General features: G+C 45.3%; 1 protein-coding gene across 4 annotated transcripts in view; it reads right to left on the minus strand.

Moving 5' to 3' along the window:
- Nucleotides 1-1,222: 1,222 nt before the first annotated feature.
- TCF7L1 (transcription factor 7 like 1) overlaps nt 1,223-23,427 on the minus strand; it is a 159,095-nt gene continuing 136,890 nt past the window's right edge. For 2 of the 4 annotated variants that reach the window (XM_029231657.1, XM_029231658.1), the window contains exons 3-9: nt 7,176-7,278; nt 6,786-6,869; nt 5,903-6,046; nt 5,054-5,213; nt 4,860-4,967; nt 3,901-3,976; nt 1,951-2,613 (exon numbers count right to left, since the gene is read on the minus strand). In XM_029231657.1, the coding sequence (XP_029087490.1) occupies nt 2,180-2,613; nt 3,901-3,976; nt 4,860-4,967; nt 5,054-5,213; nt 5,903-6,046; nt 6,786-6,869; nt 7,176-7,278 (1,109 nt within the window). In that variant the 3' untranslated portion in view covers nt 1,951-2,179. Of the gene's footprint in view, nt 2,614-3,900; nt 3,977-4,859; nt 4,968-5,053; nt 5,214-5,902; nt 6,047-6,785; nt 6,870-7,175; nt 7,279-8,219; nt 8,353-23,427 lie in introns of all 4 variants that reach the window. The other 2 variants (XM_029231655.1, XM_029231656.1) reach the window with 2 other exon arrangements.

Raw genomic sequence — 23,427 nt, forward strand, 5'->3', positions numbered from 1 at the left:
GAGGGTGGGAGGGTGGAGACGCCAGAGGGAAGAGATATGGGGATATATGTATATGTATAGCTGATTCACTTTGTTATACAGCAGAAAGTAACACAACGTTGTAAAGTAATTACACTCCAATAAAGATGTTAAAAAAAAAAAGCTTCATGGTTGTTTAGGGCTGGAGGTGGGGATGGGGGTGTGAGAAGGAGGAAGTGGAGGGTAAGTTCTAAAGGGTACGGGGATTCTTTTTTTTGGGGGGGGGGTTCGCGGGCCTCTCACTGCAGTGGCTCTCCCGCCGCGGAGCACAGGCCCCGGACGCGCAGGCTTAGCGGGCCATGGCCCACGGGCGCAGCCGCTCCACGGCATGTGGGATCCTCTAGGACCGGGACACAAACCCGCGTCCCCTGCATTGGCAGGTGGACTCTCAACCACTGCGCCACAAGGGAAGCCCCGGGATTCTTTCTGAAGTAATGAAAATGTTCTGAAGTCCAGTGTGATGATGGGTACACAACTTTGAACACAGTCAAAACCATTGTACACTTCATGTGTTGTGCTTTTTTTTTTTTTTTTTTGTCTGCGCTGGGTCTTCGTTGCTGCATGGAGGCTTCCTCTAGTTGCGGTGAGCCGGTGGCTGCTCTTTGTTGTGGTGCGCACGCTTCTCACTGCGGTGGCTTCTCTTGTTGTGGAGCACGGTCTCTAGCAGCGCGGGCTTCAGTAGTTGTGGCACGCACGCTCCGTAGTTGTGGCGCATGGGCTTAGTTGCTCCGCAACATGTGGGATCTTCCTGGACCAGGGACTGAACCCGTGTCCCCTGCCTTAGCAGGCGGATTCTTAACCACTGCACCACCAGGGGAGTCCCGAATTGTACACTTTAAATGGGTGAATTGTATGTTATGTGAATTATACCTCAATAACACCATAACAACAAAAAAAATTAATTGCAGTGCTAGATACATGCAAAGCAATCCAAGGATACCTCTCCTATCTTGGCAATTACAAGAAGACAAACGAAAATAAAAAGATTCATCCCTTTGTATCTCAGTTATCTATACTGACTGGTCTGTGTACATTCGAGGCTGGAAACTGGGTTGAATTTTTCTAGTCGTGTCAGGCATGATTTATATCCCCTTCCAATAAGCAGCATTCCTCCTTTGCACGTCTGCAAAAATCTCACGCAGGGGTTGGTGTGAAGAAGGGGGCTTGATTCAAGAAAAGGACTAAAATACTCAGAAAAGGTCTTGCAACTGCAATTTTATTTTCTTTTGTGAAAATAAACTGGGAGTTTAAATTGCTCCAAAAAACCCCATAAAAATGAAAAGAAATACACACAGAAGAAGCATGTGAGGTGATGGGGGAGGGAGGAGGGTCTTCAGAGCTTTGGCAGATTGCGCTAGCACGGACCTGGGTGACAGGAGCCAGACCTCGGAGCCAGGTCCTGTCTGCCACTCTGGGGCTGTGAGGGGACATCTCGACTGGTAAGGGGGTGGTACACGGGCTTCTTCACTGAGGAAGTGGCAGGCACCTTGAATTCCTTTAAATGCGGGGAAGAACCACTGCAGAGGACCTGTTCCCCCACCAAAAGCTGGAGACTGGGGCATTAGGGCCACTGAGGGAAAAGGGATGCTGGCGGAGACAAACGAGGCCGAGGTGTCTTCTCACATGGTGACAGCCTTACACTGGGCAGAGGACGAAGGTGAAGGCAAGAACCCACGGAGCTGAGCAAAGGAGAAAAATGTGGGCCAGGTAAAAGGGAATGTCCAGGAATGGGGTGTAGATGAAGAGGCTGCGGGCTAGAAATGGCAGCAACGGCCAACATGCAGGCTGGGTGGGGGAAGCCGGGACGCGGGGGGTGATGGGAAGAGGCAGGAGGGCAGAGAGTCCAGGAGGTAGAGACAGAGGTGCCTTCTGCCCAGGTCCATCCACCGCTGCACATACAGGAAGAATAACACACTACTTTTCAGTTCTTGTTTTTTAAAGATTTTTGTTTTGTTTTGTTTTGTTTTTTAAAAAAGCCTTAAGATCAGCTACTGGTTACATCTACAAAATGTAAAGCGCTGCTGTTACCAGTCACTTTACAGAACAGTCCAGAGTGGTCAAATATTGACCAATAAAGTTTCCTTTTTTTTTTTCTTCTTCTTCTTCTGCATCATTACTACTCGATGAGTCACATGACAGCCTGCATAGGTCAGTGGGCAGCTTAGTGGGCAGACTTGGTGACCAAGGAAAGAGGCTGGGCCTGGAGCACTGGGAGGGCCTGGTGGGCATGGAGCGTGGCTGGGAAGGAAGGGGGGGACGTCAGCAGAGCTGTGGGCACGGACCCAAGGGGGAGGGGCCGGGACAGGATGGGGGGCTGGCTGCCCATCTGGCCAGAGGAGGTGGCGGCAGCCTTCGCTGACAGGAAGGTAGCCGAGTGGAGAGCCAGCTGGGCCCGGGTCTCTGGCTTGGTGGTGAGGGAGAGGGGCTGGGCTTGCTCTGAGTGGGTGGCGGCCGGGGCAGCCGGGGAGGCCAAGGCCGTGGAGGGTGTGGCCGGCGAGTCCAGCATGCTGCCATGGGAGGAGGCAGGACTGTCACAGGGCTTCTCAGGGGGCAGGTACTGGACACATGGCTTCTTGCTTTTGGAGGCCAGAGCACCTAGGGGAAATAAAAAAACCACACGAAAGAGTTAGCAGCTAGGAGCGCGGTGGGAGGCGGAGGTTGCCGAGGAAGCCCAGCTGTACACATCACCTCCGGAAACAAGAATGCGTACCGGGAGGGAAGTGAGAACCTGAAATGATGGCTATGGCTTTCAAGACACCTAGAGCACAGACAAGGGGCAATGCCCAAATGCCAAAGACTCATTCAGAACCTGCCTGGAAGGAAAATAGCTCAGCCTATCACATCTTCATCTTCCTGCTGAAATCTCATCATTCTGGGGATGGATCTCCACTCAATTTGCTTTAAGATCTTTGGTTTATGGTGCTGTCAGAGATAGTACAGCACCTGCTAAGCAACGTGGTATACAGTGGATTTTGCACCATACACATAGTTAACTTACATGTACTCCTATGGAGATGAATACGCAAATTATGCAGATGTTAGAAAGGTAGGAAAGGAGATGAAAAGAAAAGCAAGGTGATAAAAAGCACTTTAGGGGACTTCCCTGGCAGTCCAGGGTTCAGGACTTGGCGCTTTCACTGCTGTGGCCCTAGGTTTGATCCCTGGTCAGGGAACTAAGATCCCACAAGCTGGGTGGTGCAGCTCCCCCCCCCCCCCCCCCCCCCAAAGAAAAGCACTATAGATGGAACTAAACAAGTTCTGCACTTGTCCTGGAGTGAGCATGAGATGGGAGGCTTGACTGAAATACTGGTCACAGTGTGAGCATCTCTCTGCTGGGTGGGATTCTGCTGTAAAAAGATACAGTATATATTTGTGGCACAAAGGGGCACCCCCAATCCAAGTGAACAATTATTTCTGTTATTCGACCAAACAAACATTGGAAGAAAACCTGATTCTATTGGATTCACTGATAGGTGATATGTCCATCCCTAATGGGCTGCCTTCCTAAGGGAATTTCAAGGATCATTTCAGTGACATTCAGTTTTTACCTTATGCATTGATTTTAGAACCTAACCCTCAAATAAGACACAACTCAACTGAATTGAAAAGAGCCTTCCAAGTGACAAAGTGCTAGACCATTTAACAAGCAGAGTGACTGGAAAAATCCCTTCGCTTCTTTGAGCCTCTTAACAGATCATCTCCAAAAAGGGGATAATAATAACACCCCCCCTGAGTGTACATAAGGCTGAGGCCTTGAAAATGGCAGCTATCATCATATGGCATTGTCACCGTGTCCATCAGAGTCCCGGGTACAAAGTACCGGCGGGTGTAGCTGGGATAGGGAAAAAGAAGTAAAGATGCAGGGCCCTCCTGTAGACTCACCGTCTGCCTCCTGGACTTGCTGCTGGGACTGGGTCTGGGACAGCTGCTTTTCTCGCTTCCTCTTCTTTTTCTTACCCTGAAAGATATAGCCAAAGGAAGAGGTAACCAGGGACAGAATAACCAGCTTTTCTGGGGGACTCCCAGCTATGAAGCGGGGAGACAGGATACTTCCTGCACTGGGCACCCAGATCACACTCCCCTCAGCAACCTCACAAGGTGGCACAGTGAGCCTTCCTGGAACACTGCTTCCCTCCCCCACTGGATCCCTTCCCTCCAGCTCCGGTGTCCTGGCTTTCTCGGAAGGCCTCATTCTTTTCCTGCCCTTCAGGCTGATTTTTCCATTTCTCTCCCTAGAACAGTGTAAGGTTCCTGATCTTTTCTGAGGGGTCCCAGGTCTCACTGAAAATCTAATGCAGCTGGGAATTCCCCAGCTGTCCAGTGGTTAGGACTCTGTGCTTTCACTGCCGAGGGCGTGGGTTCAAATGGGGAAAAAAACCCAAATAAACCCCCAAAAACTAACGTAGCTATGCAGCCTTTTGGCACAAAAAAAGCAAGTAACAACATAATTACAAAAACCTTCCCAGTTTCAGGGAGTCATCAGAAATGCAGGCAGCGGCTTACGCATTGGTCTCTGAGCCCCAGGTTGGGAACCCTTGGCTAGAGACACTGACCACAGAGCTAGCACGCAGCTCACACTGCACCCTGAATTATGGAATTAAAGGCTGAGTCCACTTCCAATGGGACAGGCACAAATTTGATTCTGTCCCCAGGATACCAAACCATGGCCTTGTTGCCCTCCTGAGAACTAAAACGTTTTCCTTATTTCTAGAGAAATACAGACTTCTCCCTGGCCTCCCTGGAAGCTGACTCTGTTGACAGGGTCCTCTATCAATGGAGTCAGCTTCCTCTGCCCCTCTTCCTCTTGCAGAGGCTGCTCCTGGTGTCTGATGGGCACGTACGTAGTTGTCTCGGGCTGACCAGGTCGGGTAGAGCTGTGAGTGAAGCTGCCGCTCCTTCCGGGCCAGTTCGTAGTACTTGGCCTGCTCTTCTCGGGACAGGTTGTGCCACTGCGGGAGAGAGGACCAGCGACGACAGAGCAGTGAGCGTGGGGGATGCTGAGCCACACAGCCTGGAGCACAAGGGCAGGCCTTACCTTTCTCCCCAGGATCTGGTTAATGGCTGCACTTTCCTTCAGGGTGCACTCGGCCACCACCTTGGCCCTCATCTCCTTCATATATAACATGAAGGCATTAAGAGGCTTCTTCACGTGGGGTTTCTTTTCTTCCTCTTTTTTCACTGTGACGGGTGATTTCCTGGGAAGTCATAAGGCTGTAGGTTAGCTGGTATCAGCTGTCATCTCTCTAGGAGGCTAAGGGCTGTCTGCCTCTGGGGAGGGGAGATGCTGTTGCTTGGACGATAATGTAAGTTGCCCGGGGTTGCTTTCAGAGCCTGAGCACCTAGCTCCTAGCCTCTGACAGACCTCCGGCCATATTCCAGGAAAGGACAACTTCCTGACAATGGAACAGAGGGTGGTGGTGAGAGCTGGGATGCACTGGCCACAGGTGAGAAAGAGGAGGGGGCAGGGCACTTTAGGCAGAAACGGAGAGAGGAGGTCTCCTCGGCTATGAGGCACCGACTTCGGCTTTCCTGCTGTCTTTATGGCACAGTGGACAAAGCACAGGCCTTGGTGCTGGGTGCTCTGCCACCGGTCAGCCATGTGACCTTGAGAATATTCTCCTTTCTGGGGCCTTACCATTTTCGAGTGTATGGGGGGCGGGGTGGGAGGGGGAGAAGGAAGCTAAAAGCTCTCTCAGGTTCTCTTTCAGCCTCGAAGTCCTGGTTGTAAAACTTTCCTTAATGTGAGAAGAGATGCACGGTGTCTCTGAGAGGATGGGAACTCCAGAGGTCAAAGGGAACAGTTCCCAAGGGAGAGGGTGTAGTTGAGGAAGCTGCCGGGCTGCTCAGAGACTGGCCACCCCCCATCAGGCTGCCTGTTACTCACGCGATCACGGCCGGGCTCAGGCTGGGGGGCGCCGGTTCCTGCTTGACGATGGGGGAGACGATAGCGGGGTGGGGGATCCCTGAGGTGGGCAGACCAGGATGGGCCGGAGCCACCATGTGAGGGGAGAACCGACTGGAAACCAAGCTATGTACCAGATGGAAACAAAGACAACAGAGGGATTCAGGCAGAATGCTTGTCACCCACAGAGGATGTGGCGGGCCCCCAGTCTTGATGGCGGAGGCATGTAAACACCTCTGCTGTGGCAGTGTTGGAGCAACGGAAGGCCATGCGCTGACCTCGACAGAACCGGTTTGGGAAACACCCAACAAACCTCCCTTCCCCCACAAGCGTGCAGGTTTCCTATATCTGGTGCTGAAAGCAGGTAGGATGAAAAACACAAAAGAAGATGCAGCGGGTCTGAGGCCAGAGTACACAGGGGGGAAAGAAGGGCTTAGGCTGTGGGTTGCACCTCTTTTGTCACTGGCGGTACCACTGTCAGGTAGATCGGCTACTGAGACAGAAATCCCCTTTCGCTGTTCCCCTCTCCTGACATCATTGCAGGAACAATTAATCTCCCAGCTTCAGAGTGATGTACTCAAAATGCTTCAGTGCCACAAAGCCCAGCCCAGCCCGTGAGGGGACGTGCAGGAGGGCTGAGTGTGAGGGCTTTGAAATGCTTCTCTTAGAGAGATGGGGCAAGAGTGGGCTGAGCCTATGGTCTCCATCCCCACCTTATCAGAGAGGCGGGAGGAAAGGGGAGCGCCTGCCTCCTCGCTTACTGCCAAGAGAAAGCTGTGTAATGGTCAGAAATGGCAGGGACGCTGGTAGACAACCATTCCCTGCACTGCCACTTCCTGCTCACAGCTCCAGTCCCAGGACTCACCTGGACATTGAGGCATTCATGGCGAGCGCAGGGTAGGGGTGCCGGAAGCCGCCGGGAGGAAGGGAGTACATGGGCTGTCCTTGCCTATAAGGGCCAGGAGCAAGGAAATCTGGTCAGCAAATTGGCTAAAATGGGAATGTTCAGGACAGGGAAGGAGAGGCGGTTGGGAAGAAAGGATGATAAGTAAAGGCAGGAAGTAGGAAGGAAGAGTTGGGGGGACACTGCCCTGGAGAGAGCAGGGAGGTCTGAGTCCTGGGCTTTGGTGAGAGGGCTCCACGTGGGGGAGGGGGGGGCATCTGTATACAGACCACCAGGAACGGCTGGAGGTACAGAAGTTAGGACTCAGCATAAGGAAGGAGGGAGGGTAAGAAAGGCTGTAAGTTTCCTTACTGTGGGACGAGCCAGCCGAGGGGATGGGGGATTTGCCCGACAGCTCCGGGAGACAGTGGGTAATACGGAGACAGCTCAGATGGGTGAGGGGGCCGGGGGATTCCTGCTTCCAAAGAGAGATGTGTCAGACAATTCCTTGGCCCTACATTAACACCTTAAAATAATATCAAACAGGAGGTTCCTTGCCCTATATTCCCAGGTGCCCTGGAGCTTGGAAGGCCCTTTCTTTTATTATCCCTGCCCTCTGTCACCAGTAACTTCCAGTTGCTCATACAGGAGTCGTCCAAGACACAGGCAGGAAATTTTGGACTGAGAGACCCAAGATATCCCCAGAGTCATCAGCTAGAAAAGCTGCCTCATTCATGGAAAGATAAGCTTTGGATCTCTGTTCCACATTTGTCCTCCTTATTATCTGTAACTCGTAGTAGCTGTGATTTCTCAAGAGGAGCTCCAAAAATGCTTTGACCCATGGAAACGTTATGGGAATTTTATGAAGATTCTGGCCCCCTCTGGGATGGAGTTTGGGTGAGCAAGTTAAAAACAACAAGTCAACTCAGTCTACTGCTTTATAGCTATGCTTATGTCTGGCTAGACTGTTTACTTCCATATGTTCAGTTTGGGGCCTAGGTTTTGGTTTAAGGAGGCACAGCCTGCAGCCGGCTAGACTTCAAAGTGAATGAGAAAGGAGATTTTTTTTTCCCCTTCCAGGTCATTCCAATCTTAAAGTTTTAAGACATCCTAACGTAGAAGCAGCAGTGGCAGAGCAACACCAAATGCTTGCTGTGGAGCCAGGCCCTGTGCATCATCTCATTTCATCCCCTTTCATCCTCACAATGACCCAGTGATGCAGCAGGGACACGTAAGGCACTGACGAGCGAACTGAAAAGGCTAAACTTAGTGGGCAGGGTTAGAGACAACTGAGAGTTGGAGACATGGTTTGAACCCAGGTCTGTCCGATTCCAGGGCTGAAATACTCCCCGAGAAGAAAAGCCCGCCCCCACTGGAGCTGTGGAGCTGGTCCAGCCTGAGCAGGCCCTGACTCACCTGTCTTTGGATCGATCTCTGGGGAGAGGTGTGTGGGAGGGGAGCCAGGGGAGAAGTGGTCGTTGCTGTAGGTGATGAGGGGCGTCAACGGGTGCATGTGGTGCGGGTGCTGAACAACAGGAACTTTATTAGACTGAAAGACAGAGAGAAAAAGACTAGGGACAGTTGCCAAGGAGATGGAGAGTACGGGCAGACCTCAGAGCTACTGCAGGTTCCGTTTACTGCTTTATTTGCAGTAAAGCAAATCACACACACTTTTTGGTTTCCCGGTGCATAAATCTATTTTTTTTTTTTTAAAAGAATTTTTTTCTTTTTTTGGCTGTGCTGCACGGCATGTGGGATCTTAGTTCCCTGACCAGGGATGGAATCTGCACCCCCTACAGTGGAAGAGCAGAGTCTTAACCACTGGACCGGCAGGGAAGTCCCTCCCAGTGCGTATAAAAGTTATGTTTACACTGTACTGTAGTCTGTTAAGTGTGCAATGGCATTATGTCTAAAAAAATATGCACATACCCTAATTAAAAATACTTTGTCAAAAGGTGCTATCATCTGAGCCTTCAGTGAGTTGTAATCTTTTTGCAATAGTGACATCAAAGATCAGTGATCACAGGTCAGCATAACAATTATAATAATAATGAATAAATTTGAAATATTGCGAGAATTACTGAAACGTGACCCAGAGACACAAAGTGAGCAAAGGCTGTTGGAAAAATGATGCCGACAGACTTGATGGATGCAAGATTGCTATAAACCTTCAATTCATAAAAAATGTAATATCTGCGAAGGACAGTAAAGTACAATGAAACAAGATATGCCTGTAAAACCTGTTGTTATGTACTTGGTTGAATAGATACCAGGTATTTTCCATGCAACATGCCATTCAGCCCTCGAAGGGTACTTGAGAGAAAGCAGCGGCCTATACAGCAGAGAAAGAACCAACAGAATTAGAGAAGGGATTACATCCACCCTCCTACGTACCCTCTTCAAAACAGCCCACCGTTACTCACTTCATGTGTACTGTGTGGTGCTAAATGCTACAGGCTGCTGAATTATGAACCGTGCTCTAAGTAATCTCAGTGACTTTAGAACACACGCTTTCCTTTTCAGTTTTTTTTTTCTTCTTTTTGGCTGCATTGTGCAGCATGGGGGATCTTAGTTCCCCGACCAGGGATCAAACCCATGACCCCGGCAACAGAAGCGCAGAGTCTTAACCACTGGACCACCAGGGAAGTCCCTCAACATACGCTTTCCAAATGAACTTCCTAGAAAGGGTAGCTCATAGGTTCACATCTGAGACTGGTAACAGAGCAGTGAGGGAGCTGTCACCATCAGACCTCATATAACCAGTTGTCATGTTCAGGGTTTACAGATACCACCAAGAGCACTTAAAACAGTTCTCCCTGGAGAGTCTCAAACACTCTGCTGACCTAATTATCACATTTCATTTACAATACCAGAGAGTGTAAGGAGTACATTTTACATGACTGTTAAGAAAGCAAAAACACTGGCATGTCACCAACACATCCTGCTTCAGAAACGTTAAAAAACGGAAAAACCTGTGTGTCCTGGAATTACTAAACTGAATTAATTTTTAATTGCCTTGACATAATCTGACTTAACAATAAAGATTTTTATTATAAAAATGGCTATCGTCCTTATTATAACCTAGCAAAAACGCTATGATTATCTTCATTTGAGGAATGAGGAAACTGAGTGGGGAAAGATTAAGTGACTTAGCCTGAGCCACAGGGCCAGTAAGTGGTAGAACTGGATTCCTATCAGCCCTTTACGGCTCTAACAAACCAGGGTGTCTTCTCTTGCACTTCCTGGCACCTCAACAGCCTAATCAAAACATCTGTCAGAGAAAGGACCGACACACATTTTTTCGGATAATAAGGTAAATGAGTTACAAGTGGAGAAGAGATTTATTAAAAAAGAGATTCGTAAACAGGATGATGATTTGGTGGCATCTCACGGGCCAGATTTCCAAACTTCTGTCTTCCCAGTTGAATGTTTCGTTTCATAGGTTCCTGAGCCCTTCAGCCTTTCACTCAGTGCCCCTTGGGTGCTCATCATGCAAGCAACTATACGTACATCTCCTAGGCGCTCGTGTGCTGACAGTAATCTTGCTCCATTTTCAGTAGGCTAAGCAGAGATGAGAGGCAGAGTCCTGGAGCAAGGCCTAGAACCCAGGGGCCCAGCTCTCAGACTCACAGAAGTGAGGCCAAGAATGCAGATGGTTCATAACCAAAACCACTAGGTGGCGCTGGCACACGGCTGGACCCTGCTGGTACCTCACCTTGAACAACTTCCTATCACCACCCTTAAGTGGGCTCATTTGACGTTGCACAGTAAATTCTAAAATTCTTTTCTTCTTACTGTTTTCACCTGTTCCCTCACTGGCTTTTGAAGAGCTCTCCACGTACATGAACATACCGCACAAATAAGAGTATAAAAAAATTATTTTAAGGTCAGATTTCTAGGATCCTGATGCAACTCAATGATGCACTGAGGTTTCCCAGAAACAGCTTTGTCTAAAGGGTGATTTTTAGTATCATAAAAGGAATAGAATTATTACTAAAGTGACAGTAAATGATAAAAAGAATTACACAAAATGATTACAATTTTTTAAAAACACATAAATTCTATGATTTAAAAAAAAGACTAGAGGCAGTTCCCTGGTGGTCCAGTGGTTAGGACTCGGTGCTTCACTACCATGGGCTGGGGTTCAATCCCTGGTTGGGGAACTAAGATCTCATCCCACCAGCAGTGCAGCGCAGTGGAAGAAAAAACAAACAAAAAGACTAGAAGCACACCAAAACATAAACAGTAAGTATATTTGAGTGGTGGGACTACAGGTGGTTTTGTTTTTCTTATTTCCCTTTCTGTATTTTCCAATTTAATTATTACCTACTTAAAACTATACTTACGATGAACACAAATTTCCTAAGAAAGAAATACAAACTATATTATAAAACATTTAGAAAACACAATCACACACACACACACACACACAAACCCAAAAAAACTCCAGAATCACACTAGCCTAACCCAGTCACTATTATCATTTTGGCATATCTCCATTCATTTAGACTTCTTGTACATCTGTTTTTCATTTATATCATTTATAGCTATCTTTTTTTAAATGTAAAATTTCAGCTTTATTGAGGTATAACTGACAAATAAGATTGTTATATATTTAATGTGTACTATGTGATGATTGGATATATGTACATAGAGCCATCTTAAAATACTTAATAGTATTACGAATCCTGACTGGCCATGTGCTCTTGAGTTTGGCTTCATCAGAAACTGACAAACAGGACTAAAGGTCTGGAAGGCTCAGGTTCAAGATGGTGGAGTAGAAGGACATGTGCTCGCTCCCTCTTGCAAGAGCACCGGAATCACAAATAACTGCTGAACAATCATCGACAGGAAGACACTGGAACTCACCAAAAAAGATACCCCACATCCAAAGACAAAGGAGAAGCCGCAATGAGACGGTACGAGGGGCGCAATCACAATAAAATCAAATCCCATAACCGCTGGGTGGGTGACTCACAAACTGGAGAACACTTATACCACGGAAGTCCACTCACTGGAGTGAAGGTTCTGAGCCCCACGTCAGGCTTCCCAACCTGGGGGTCTGGCAACGGGAGGAGGAATTCCTAGAGAATCAGACTTTGAAGGCTAGCGGGATTTGATTGCAGGACTTGGACAGGACTGGGGGAAACAGAGACTCCACTCTTGGAGGGGACACACAAAGTAGTGTGTGCACTGGGACCCGGGGAAGGAGCAGTGGCCCCACAGGAGACTGAACCAGACCTACCTGCTAGTGTTGGAGGGTGTCCTGCAGAGGTGGGGGATGGCTGTGGCTCACCGTGGGGACAAGGACACTGGCAGCAGAAGTTCTGGGAAGTACTCCTTCACATAAGCCCTCCTGGAGTCTGCCATTAGCCTCACCAAAGAGCCTGTAGGCTCCAGTGCTGGGTCGCCTCAGGTCAAACAACCAACAGGGAGGGAACTCAGCCCCACCCATCAGCAGACAAGCAGATTAAAGTTTCACTGAGCTCTGCCCACCAGAGCAACACCCAGCTCTACCCACCACCAGTCCCTCCCATCAGGAAACATGTACAGCCCTCTTCCATAGCCTCATCCACCAGAGGGCAGACAGCAGAAGCAAGAAGAACTACAATCCTGCAGCCTGTGGAAGAAAAACCACATTCACAGAAAGATAGACAAGATGAAAAGGCAGAGGGCTATGTATCAGATGAAGGAACAAGATAAAACCCCAGAAAAACAACTAAATGAAGTGGAGATAGGCAACCTTCCAGAAAAAGAATTCAGAATAATGATAGTGAAGATGATCCAGGACCTCAGAAAAAGAATAGAGGCAAAGATAGAGAAGATGCAAGAAATGTTTAACAAAGACCTAGAAGAATTAAAGAACAAACAAACAGAGATGAACAATATAATAAATGAAGTGAAAAATACACTAGAAGGAATCAATAGCAGAAAACTGAGGCCGAAGAACGGATAAGTGACCCGGAAGACAGAATGGTGGAATTCACTGCCACAGAGCAGAATAAAGAAAAAAGAATGAAAAGAAATGAAAACAGCCTAAGAGACCTCTGGGACAACACTAAACGCAACAACATTTGCATTATAGGGGTCCCAGAAGGAGAAGAGAGAAAGGACCTGAGAAAATATTTGAAGAGATTATAGTTGAAAACTTCCCTAACATGGGAAAGGAAATAGCTACCCAAGTCCAGGAAGCGCAGAGAATCCCACACAGGATAAACCCAAGGAGAAACACGCTGAGACACATAGTAATCAAATAGGCAAAAATTAAGGACAAAGAAAAATTATTGAAAGCAGCAAGGGAAAAATGACAAATAACATACAAGGGGACTCCCATAAGGTTAACAGCTGATTTCTCAGCAGAAACTCTAAAGGCCAGAAGGGAGTGGCATGATATACTTAAAGTGATGAGAGGGAAGAATCTACAACCAAGATTACTCTACCCGGCAAGGATCTCATTCAGATTTGATGGAGAAATCAAAAGCTTTACAGACAAGCAAAAGCTAAGAGAATTCAGCACCACCAAACTAGCTCTACAACAAATGCTAAAGGAACTTCTCTAAGTGGGAAACACAAGAGAAGAAAAGGACCTACGAAAACAAACCCCAAACAATTAAGAAAATGGTAACAGGAACACACATATGGATAATTACTTTAAATGTGAATGGATTAAATGTTCCAACCAAAAGACACAGGCTGGCTGAATGGATAATAAAACAAGACCCATATATAAGCTGTCTACAAGAAACCCACTTCAGACCTAGGGACACATACAGACTGAAAGTGAGGGGATGGAAAAAGATATCCCAAGCGAATGGAAATCAAAAGAAAGCTGGAGTAGCAATACTCATAGCAGATAAAATAGACTTTAAAATAATGTGACAAGAGACAAGGAAGGACACTACATAATGATCAAGGGATCAATCCAAGAAGAAGATATAACAATTATAAATATATATGCACCCAACATAGGAGCACCTCAATACATAAGGCAACTGCTAACAGCTCTAAAAGAGGAAATCGACAGAAACACAATAACATTGGGGCACTTTAACACCTCACTTACACCAGTGGAGAGATCATCCAAACAGAAAATTAATAAGGAAACAGAAGCTTTAAATGACACAACAGACCAGATAGATTTAATTGATATTTATAGGACATTCCATCCCCAAACAGCAGATTACACTTTCTTCTCAAGTGCGCACGGAACATTCTCCAGGATAGATCACATCTTGGGTCACAAATCAAGCCTCAGTAAATTTAAGAAAAACTGAAATCATATCAAGCATCTTTTATGACCACAATGCTATGAGATCAGAAATCAATTATAGGGAAAAAAATGTAAAAAACACCAACACATGGAAGCTAAACATATGTTACTAAATAACCAAGAGATCACTGAAGAAATCAAAGAGGAACTCAAAAAATACCTAGAGACAAATGCCAATGAAAACACGACGATCCAAAACCTATGGGATGCAGCAAAAGCAGTTCTAAGAGGGAAGTTTATAGCAATACAAGCCTACTCAAGAAACAAGAAAAAAAAAAAAAAGAAACAAGAAAAACCTCAAATAAACAATCTAACCTTACACCTAAAGGAACTAGAGAAAGAAGAACAGACAAAACCCAAAGTTAGCAGAAGGAAAGAAATCATAAAGATCAGAGGAGAAATAAATGAAATAGAAACAAAGAAAACAATAGCAAAGATCAATAAAACTAAAAGCTGGTTCTTCAAGAAGATAAACAAGACTGATAAACCATTAACCAGACTCATCAAGAAAAAGAGGGAGAGGACTCAAATCAATAAATTAGAAATGAAAAAAGAGAAGTTACAGACACCGCAGAAATACAAAGCATCATAAGAGACTACTACAAGCAACTCTATGCCAATAAAATGGACAACCTGGAAGAAATGGACCAATTCTTAGAAAGGTATAACCTTCCAAGACTGAACCAGGAAGAAATAGAAAATATGAACAGACCAATCACAAGTAATGAAATTGAAACTGTGATTAAAAATCTTCCAACAAACAAAAGTCCAGGACCAGATGGCTTTACAGGTGAATTCTATCAAACATTTAGAGAAGAGCTAACACCCCTCTTTCTCAAACTCTTCTAAAAAACTGCAGAGGAAGGAACACTCCCAAACTCACTCTATGAGGCCACCATCACCCTGATACCAAAACCAGACAAAGATACTATAAAAAAAGAAAATTACAGACCAATATCACTGTTGAATATAGATGCAAAAATCCTCAACAAAATACTAGCAAACAGAATCCAACAACCCATTAAAAGGATCATACACCACGATCAAGTGGGATTTATCTCAGGGATGCAAGGATTCTTCAATATACGCAAATCAATCAATGTGGTACACCATATTAATAAATTTAAGAAGAAAAACCATATGATCATCTCAATAGACGCAGAAAAAGCTTTTGACAAAATTCAACACCCATTTATGATAAAAAACTCTCCAGGAAGTGGGCACAGAGGGAACCTACCTCACCATAATAAAGGCTATATATGACAAACCTACAGCAAACATCATTCTCACTGGTGAAAAACTGAAAGCATTTCCTCTAAGATCACGAACAAGAAAAGGATGTCCAGTCTTACCACTATTATTCAACATAGTTTTGGAAGTCCTAGCCATGGCAATCAGAGAAGAAAAAGAAATAAAAGGAATACAAATTGGAAAAGAAGGAGTAAAACTGTCACTGTTTGCAGATGACATGATACTACACGTACAGAATCCTGAAGATACCACCAGAAAACTACTAGAGCTAACCAATGAATTTGGTAAAGTTGCAGGATACAAAATGAATGCACAGAAATCTCTTGCATTCCTGTACACTAATGATGAAAAATCTGAAAGAGAAATTAAAGAAACACTCCCATTCACCACTGCAACAAAAAGAATAAAATACCTAGGAATAAACCTACCTAGGGAGACAAAAGACCTGTATGCAGAAAACCATGAGACACTGATGAAAAAAATTAAAGATGATACCAACAGATGGAGAGATGTACCATGTTCTTGGATTGGAAGAATCAATATTGTGAAAATGACTATACTACCCAAAGCAATCTACAGATTCAATGCAATCCCTATCAAATTACCAATGGCATTTTTTACAGAACTAGAATAAAAAAATCTTAAAATTTGTATGGTGGCACAAAAGACCCTGAATAGCCAAAGCAGTCTTGAGGGAAAAAAATGGAGCTGGAGGAATCAGACTCCCTGACTTCAGACTACACTACAAAGCTATAGTAATCAAGACAATATGGTACTGGCACAAGAACAGAAATATAGATCAATGGAACAGGATAGAAAGCCCAGAGATAAACCCACACACCTATGGTCAACTAATCTATGACAAAGGAGGCAAGAATACACAAAGGAGAAAAGAGAGTCTCTTCAATAAGTGGTGCTGGGAAAACTAGACAGCTACAGGTAAAAGAATGAAATTAGAACACTCTCTAACACCATACACAAAAAGAAACTCAAAACGGATTAGAGACCTAAATGTAAGACCTGACACTATAAAACTCTTAGAGGAAAACATAGGAAGAACACTCTACGACATATATCACAGCAAGATCTTTTTCGATCCACCTCCTAGAGTAATGGAAATAAAAACAAAGACAAACAAATGGGACCTAATGAAACTTAAAAGCTTTTGCAAAGCAAACTACAAACAAGACGAAAAGACAACCTTCAGAATGGGAGAAAATATTTGCAAATGAATCAATGGACAAAGGATTAATCTCCAAAATATATAAACAGCTCACACAGCTCAATATTAAAAAAACAAACAACCAAATCCAAAAATGGGCAAAAGACCCAAATAGATATTTCTGCAAAGAAGACATAGGGATGGCTAAGAAGCATATGAAAAGCTGCTCAAGATCACTAATTATTAGAGAAATGCAAATCAAAACTACAGTGAGGTATCACCTCACACCAGTTAGAATGGGCATCATCAGAAAATCTACAAACAACAAATGCTGGAGAGGGTGTGGAGAAAAGGGAACCCTCTTGCACTATTGGTGGGAATGTAAATTGATACAACCACTATGGAAAACAGTATAGGTTCCTTAAAAAACTAAAAATAGAATTACCATATGATCCAGCAATCCCACTACTGGGCATATACCCAGAGAAAACCATAATTCAAAAAGACACATGCACCCCAATGTTCATTACAGCACTATTTACAAGAGCCAGGTCATGGAAGCAAGCTCTATGCCCACTGACAGATGAATGGATAAAGAAGATGTGGTACATATATAAAATGGAATATTATTCAGCCATAAAAAGGAATGAAATTGGGTCATTTGTAGAGACGTGGATGGACCTAGTGACTGTCATACAGAGTGATGTAAGTCAGAAATAGAAAAACAAATATCGTATATTAATGCATATATGTGGAACCTAGAAATATGGTACAGATGAACTGGTTTGCAGGGCAGAAATTGAGACACAGATGTAGAGAACAAATGTATGGACACCAACGGGGGAAAGCGGCAGTGGGTGGTGGTGGTGGTGTGATGAATTGGGAGATTGGGATTGACATGTATACACTGATGTGTATAAAATGGATAACTAATAAGAACCTGCTGTAAAAAAAATAAAATAAAATTCAAAAATTCAAAAAAAAAAAAGAAAAAATAAGGGAAGGGGTGTTGGGAAGATAGATGAAATAAACACAGCAAAATACTGACAGTTGTTAAGGCTAGGAGATGGGTACATGGGATTTCTTTGTACTGTCTGGTTTTGTATATGGTTGGACAATTTTGCAATAAAATTTTTAGAAAGAAAAAAACAAAGAAACTGGCAAACAGCACCGAATGGGTGGAGAGTTAAGTACAAAGCAGAAATATGTGAGTTATATTTAAAATGCAGGTCTCCTCACTTTAACACTCCGTGAGTTATTAGTATTGGTTCCCATTAGGTGGCGTCATTTTCCAAAAAATGGACTGGAAGGTGGTGGGTTCTCAGAAAGAAAAAGGAAGGTAGACTTTTCCTTGGTCAGCCTGGGAAGATGAGGCCTCTGGGACTGATTAGCAAAAATCACTCCCTTTAGGGCTGACTCAGGCAAAGCTCTCCTAGGAGGCTACCCTCCCAAGAAAAGTTCCCACTCTTTTTGCTCCTTCCCTGTCCCCAGGGGCAGGATGTCCACAGCATAAACCCAGGCCAAGGGCAGGAATGTTGAGAACCAACATTCTCATGGACAGCTTGCTCTGCAGTGCAAAGAGCACGCCCAACCCAGAGTACAGGTGTTCCCTGGGCAAGGTAGCCAAGTCCAGTTTTATCCAAAGAAGAGCATCTCAGAGCCACCTTGGACCTGAATCCTTCCAGCCCATCACGCAGACCCACCCCTTTCCCAGCTCAAGTGTTTCTTGTCTGTTTTGGTCTGTTTCTAGGGTTGGTCCAAGCCAAAGTTCTCCCTGAAACTCCTGGTCCTGAGGAAGCAATTCATCCTCTCTTCTACTGTTCATGACTTTCTTCCAAGTTCTACGTAAAGCCCACGCACCACCACAGATGGACCAGCCACCTCTCCACAAACCATCCTTCCATGAGGCCCTGCCACTCTCCACCGCCTGCTTCTCTCAGTAACTGGCTTGAGGCCTTCACAAAGCCTCTTGCCCCGAGTGTTAATTCACTACCTCCTTTTCTTCCTGATCTGAATTTCAGCGATAAGAAGGATAACGTTTTTTAGATCAGGCAAAGAAGAGCCTTAATTCTGTGGTATCACCTACAAAGCAGACACAGACCACCGAACAGGCTGCTCAGAAAAGATCCTCAGAGGTGCACTGGGTTGCACCTGACTTTATATGTTTAAGAAATATGCTCGGGGCTTCCCTGGTGGCGCAGTGGTTGAGAATCCACCTGCCAATGCAGGGGACACGTGTTCGAGCCCTGGTCTGGGAAGATCCCACATGCCGCGGAGCAACTGGGCCCGTGAGCCACAACTACTGAGCCTGCGCTCCGCAACAAGAGAGGCCGCGACAGTGAGAGGCCCGCACACCGCGATGAAGAGGGGCCCCTGCTTGCCGCAACTAGAGAAAGCCCTTGCACAAACGAAGACCCAGCACAGCAAAAATAAATAAATAAATAAATAAATTTTTTTAAAAAATGCTCTATCCACAATCAATCGTCTGTTTAGTGGTTGAGAACACCTCTTTTAGTGGGCCAGAACTGTTTTTTCAAGAGATTATGTGCTCAAATGCAGGACTTGGGGGAAAAAGGAAACTGGTTTGTTCCTAGAATACCAGTCCAGTCACAGTGGTGGATTTATAATATAAGCAGGGGCAAACAGGAACTTAATTAAAGTTGAGGGAAAAAACTCCTAATTCTCTCTGTGTGCACACACACACCACTCTCTAACAAATACTACTTTAAAGGCGAAATGTAAGCCCTTTGCCAATTCTGTCATCGTATCCTATTAAAGAAAGGAAATTTGAACATATGTCTCCTATACAGAATTTTCGAGAGAAATGGAAATTCACACTTTTATTTATTGGGTAAATGTTTGTGGAGACTGTCTACACAGCAAGGACCAAGTTGGGCAGTCAAAGGGCTGGAGGCCAACAAGCAGAGGTGGAAAGAACCTGGGTCTCTGACGACATGGCTGGATTGCTGATCTAATTGGCCCTGCAGAAAATACGGATCACAGGCATTTATCAACTATGTGCCAGGCACAGTTCTAGGTCTCGTGAACGCACTAGAGAATCTTGTCTTTTTAGACAAAAATACCTATCCTTGCATTAGGTACATTCTAATTGGACAGACAGACAATAAGCCAAATAAATAAATAACTAAAATATTAGATAGTGATAAATGTTAAGGAGAAAAATCAAGTCAGGGACGGCAGATAAGAAGCGAGGCAGGCGTGGTTATAAGTTACACACGCTGACCAGGGAAGGCCTCAATGAGAAAATGACTTTTGAATGAATACACGAAGGCAGTGGAGTGAGATGTGTGGGCATGAGAGGGAAGGGTGTTTTGGCAGAAGGCACCCAGCGCATTGGCTCCGAGGTGGGCAGGGTGCTCCACGTGTTTGAGGAACCCCCAGGAAGCCAGTGGACTGGAGCGCAGAGAAGAAAATGACGGAATGAGAGTCTATAGTAACGTACTAACAAATATTCTCTGAGCTCCTCACAGGCGGCAAGCAGTAAGCTGAAGGCTCTGAAAGATGTGAAGATAAACCAGGGTCTCTGTAGGGCAGCAGCAGAGAGAAAACGCTGCAAGGAATTAGAAGGTGCTTTAGGTCCTTCTTGGAAGCAGTGGTACATTTCTGAGGTCTTTGCAAACTGGACTGGGCACAAAATTCTTGGTATAAATCTTTCCTTATCAAGACTCTCCCTTTTCTACTGTTTGCTGGCATTAAAGGCAGCAAAAGAGAATCCCGAGTTTACCTTTATTTTTGCTCCTTTGACACTGGTTTTTTCCTTCCTGCATAGATGCTTGTAGGAAAAAAAAAAACAAATTAAACCCTTACAGTTCAGACTGTTGCCAGGACGTGTCTAGGTAAATGTCAATTTTCATTTACTTTGTAGAATTCAGGTGAGTGCTTTCAAGCTATACGCTTGAGGTTTTTTATTTATTTATTTATTTACTTGTTTTTTATTTTTTGGACATGCCGTGCAGCATGTGGGATCTTAGTTCCCCGACCAGGGATGGAACCCATGGCCCCTGCAGTGGAAGCACGGAGTCTTAACCACTGGGCTGCCAGGGAAGTCCCTAGTTGTTTTTTGTGTTTTTTTTTTGCGGTATGCGGGCCTCTCACTGTTGTGGCCTCTCCCGTTGCGGAGCACAGGCTCCGGATGCGCAGGCCCAGCGGCCATGGCTCATGGGCCCAGCCGCTCCGTGGCATGTGGGATCTTCCTGGACCGGGACACGAACCCGTGTCCCCTGCATCGGCAGGCAGACTCTCGACCACTGCGCCACCAGGGAAGCCCCCTAGTTTTTGTTTTTAAAGCCCAGTTTCACTTTCTTATTGCCCACTGCCGTTTTTACTGGTTGTGTGGTCTCTTCTTCAGGAACACTATTTGTAGACTGGTTTTTAGCTTCTGTCCTCTATCACGATCTTTTTCATCTGTGTCATCAGTGCACAGACCTGACTTGCCACGATGTCCATTCTGCTCTTCGCTAAGAGTAATGAGCTGGGAGACACAAGTAAGGTTTCCCAAAAGCTAAATCTCAGTAGCAGAAACTAATAAAGGAATGATGGAGGTCGATAATCTTCAATGCCTGCCATGAATCGTGGGTGCAAGTTTGATGAGAAACAGGGCATTTATGTAACTTCAAAGCCTCTCCCTACAGAGCGCTTATTAATTACAAAGGGAAAGAATAACCTCACAGAGGAAACACATGTCAGACACCACCTTAATCAAACGATCAAAGCCGGCATCACCGACTTTGGGACAAATGGACAATAAATAAATAAGAACAAATGGACATCGGACTCGCAACGTGATGCACGGAGAGGCGCACATCAGTGCGGTGGTGTTCTTGCCAAAAAAGCGCAACCTGAATCTAACCATGAGGAAACCTCAGACAATCCCAAACGGAGGGACATTCTACAAAATAGCTGGTCTGTACTTCTCCAATGATGTCAAGGTCAGGAAAGAGAAAGGCTAAGGAACTCTGTGAGATTAAAGGAGACTAAAGGACTGGCAATGAAATGTAACCTGTGATCCTGGGTTGAACTGTGGACCAAGAAACACATACAGCTTAACAGACACTACTGGGACATTTACTGAAATTTGAATATATATTGTGGGTTAGGTAATATGAAATGTTAATTTCTTGATTTTGATAACTGTACTGTGGTCATTGTAAGATACTGTCTTTCTTCTTAAGAAATACATCTGAAGTATTTAGGGGTAAAGGGACACAATGTTTCCAACTTACTGGCAAATTGTTAAGAAAAACTCATATATACTGCATGTGTCTGTGTGAGAGACAGAGAGAGAGAGGGAGAGAGAGAGAGGGAGGGAGTGCAGGGTGGGCAAGGGATGGGGCAAAATCTCTGGATCTAGATAAAAAGTATATGGGAGTTCATTGTATTATTCTTGCAATTTTTCTGAAAGTTTAAACTTATATCCAAATAAACAGTGAATACTGTGTAGTAGGAATTGAAATCAGCACTGGAGGCAGAATGGAGTAGCAACAGGCTATATGATGAGTTTTGGGGTCTACACAGGTATATTTATAAGATGGAGAAACTATATAATTTAAAAAGGGAAACTTCGATGAATGTTTTTAATCGAGAACTGGCATGCTGAGCAAAGTCAGGCTTCTCAGCTCTCAGCTCAGCTACTTCTTCGGAGCAGTGAGACAGTCACCCTTTAGGAGGGCTTCCAGGCCCTGCCTTCCATTAGCCATTGGATACAAAGCTCTGCACCTTGCTTCTGAGTGGGGCCCAAAGCTTAGTGCTAAAACAGGGTGTTCACTATGGTTAAAAGAAGTATTCAGTCATCATCTAGAAAGCAAGTTACAGGTGTGCACACACACAGACAAGAGACTGAAATAAAATGCTTGTGGGTTGTGGGATTACAGGTCTTTTTCTGTGTACTTTTGCATTTTCCCAAGTGTTCTACATACACGTGCATTACTTTTCTGGTTTCAAAAACGATTTAATGAGGGACTTCCCTGATGGTACAGTGGTTAAGACTCCATGCTTCCAACACAGGGGGTGCAGGTTCGATCCTTGGTCGGGGAACTAAGATCCCACATGCCACACGGTGTGGTCAAAAAATTAAAAAAAAAAAAAAGATTTAATTAAAAATCCTGAACGAGAAGAGGAATTGGACTCAGGGGCAGAGAGGGGTTCAGAAGTGGGCATCTACCTTTCCCCAGATCACTGATTCTCCATCCATTCACAAATGCTTCCTGAGTACCTATGCTGTGCCAGGCATCATGACAGGTGCCAGGTAAACAAACGTGAACAAAAGAGTTGAGAGTCCTATCTTTGGGTTGGTTATACTCTGGAAGCGCGTCTATTTGTTTTGTGTGGTTGGGCACAGCGTTCCGGGGAGAGGGTGGAGGGAATGACACGGAGCAGGCACGTGGGCCACGGTGAGGGATCAGGGTAACAGTCTACACTCAGGGATACTTAGTTTTTAGAGCTTGTTTCAAAGGCATAAAAATTCAAGTGGTAATAACACGTAATTCCATCCCCACCCTGGCCCAGTTGCGGCTTATTTGTACACACTTCCCCGACAGGCAGCTTCGACACGACTCACCGCATCTCTCCAAGTATGCAGGCTGTTTCCTCCATTTGCCCTTCTCCCAGGGCCAAACTCATCTCAAAATATTTTGCTCATGATTCCAAAAGGAATTCCATAATCCAGTGTTTTCATTTTTCTAATAAAAAAAGCCAGCTGGGCTTCCCTGGTGGCGCAGCGGTTGAGAGTCCGCCTGCCGATGCAGGGGACACGGGTTCGTGCCCCAGTCCGGGAAGATCCCACATGCCGTGGAGCAGCTGGGCCCGTGAGCCATGGCCGCTGAGCCTGTGCGTCCGGAGCCTGTGCTCCGCAACGGGAGAGGCCACAGCAGTGAGAGGCCCGCGTACCGCTAAAAAAAAAAAAAAAAAAAAAAAAAAAAAAA

This window comes from Monodon monoceros, unplaced genomic scaffold (genome assembly GCF_005190385.1).
Source record: "Monodon monoceros isolate NGI ecotype Baffin Bay Population unplaced genomic scaffold, NGI_Narwhal_1 Super_Scaffold_19, whole genome shotgun sequence".
NCBI lineage: Eukaryota > Metazoa > Chordata > Mammalia > Artiodactyla > Monodontidae > Monodon > Monodon monoceros.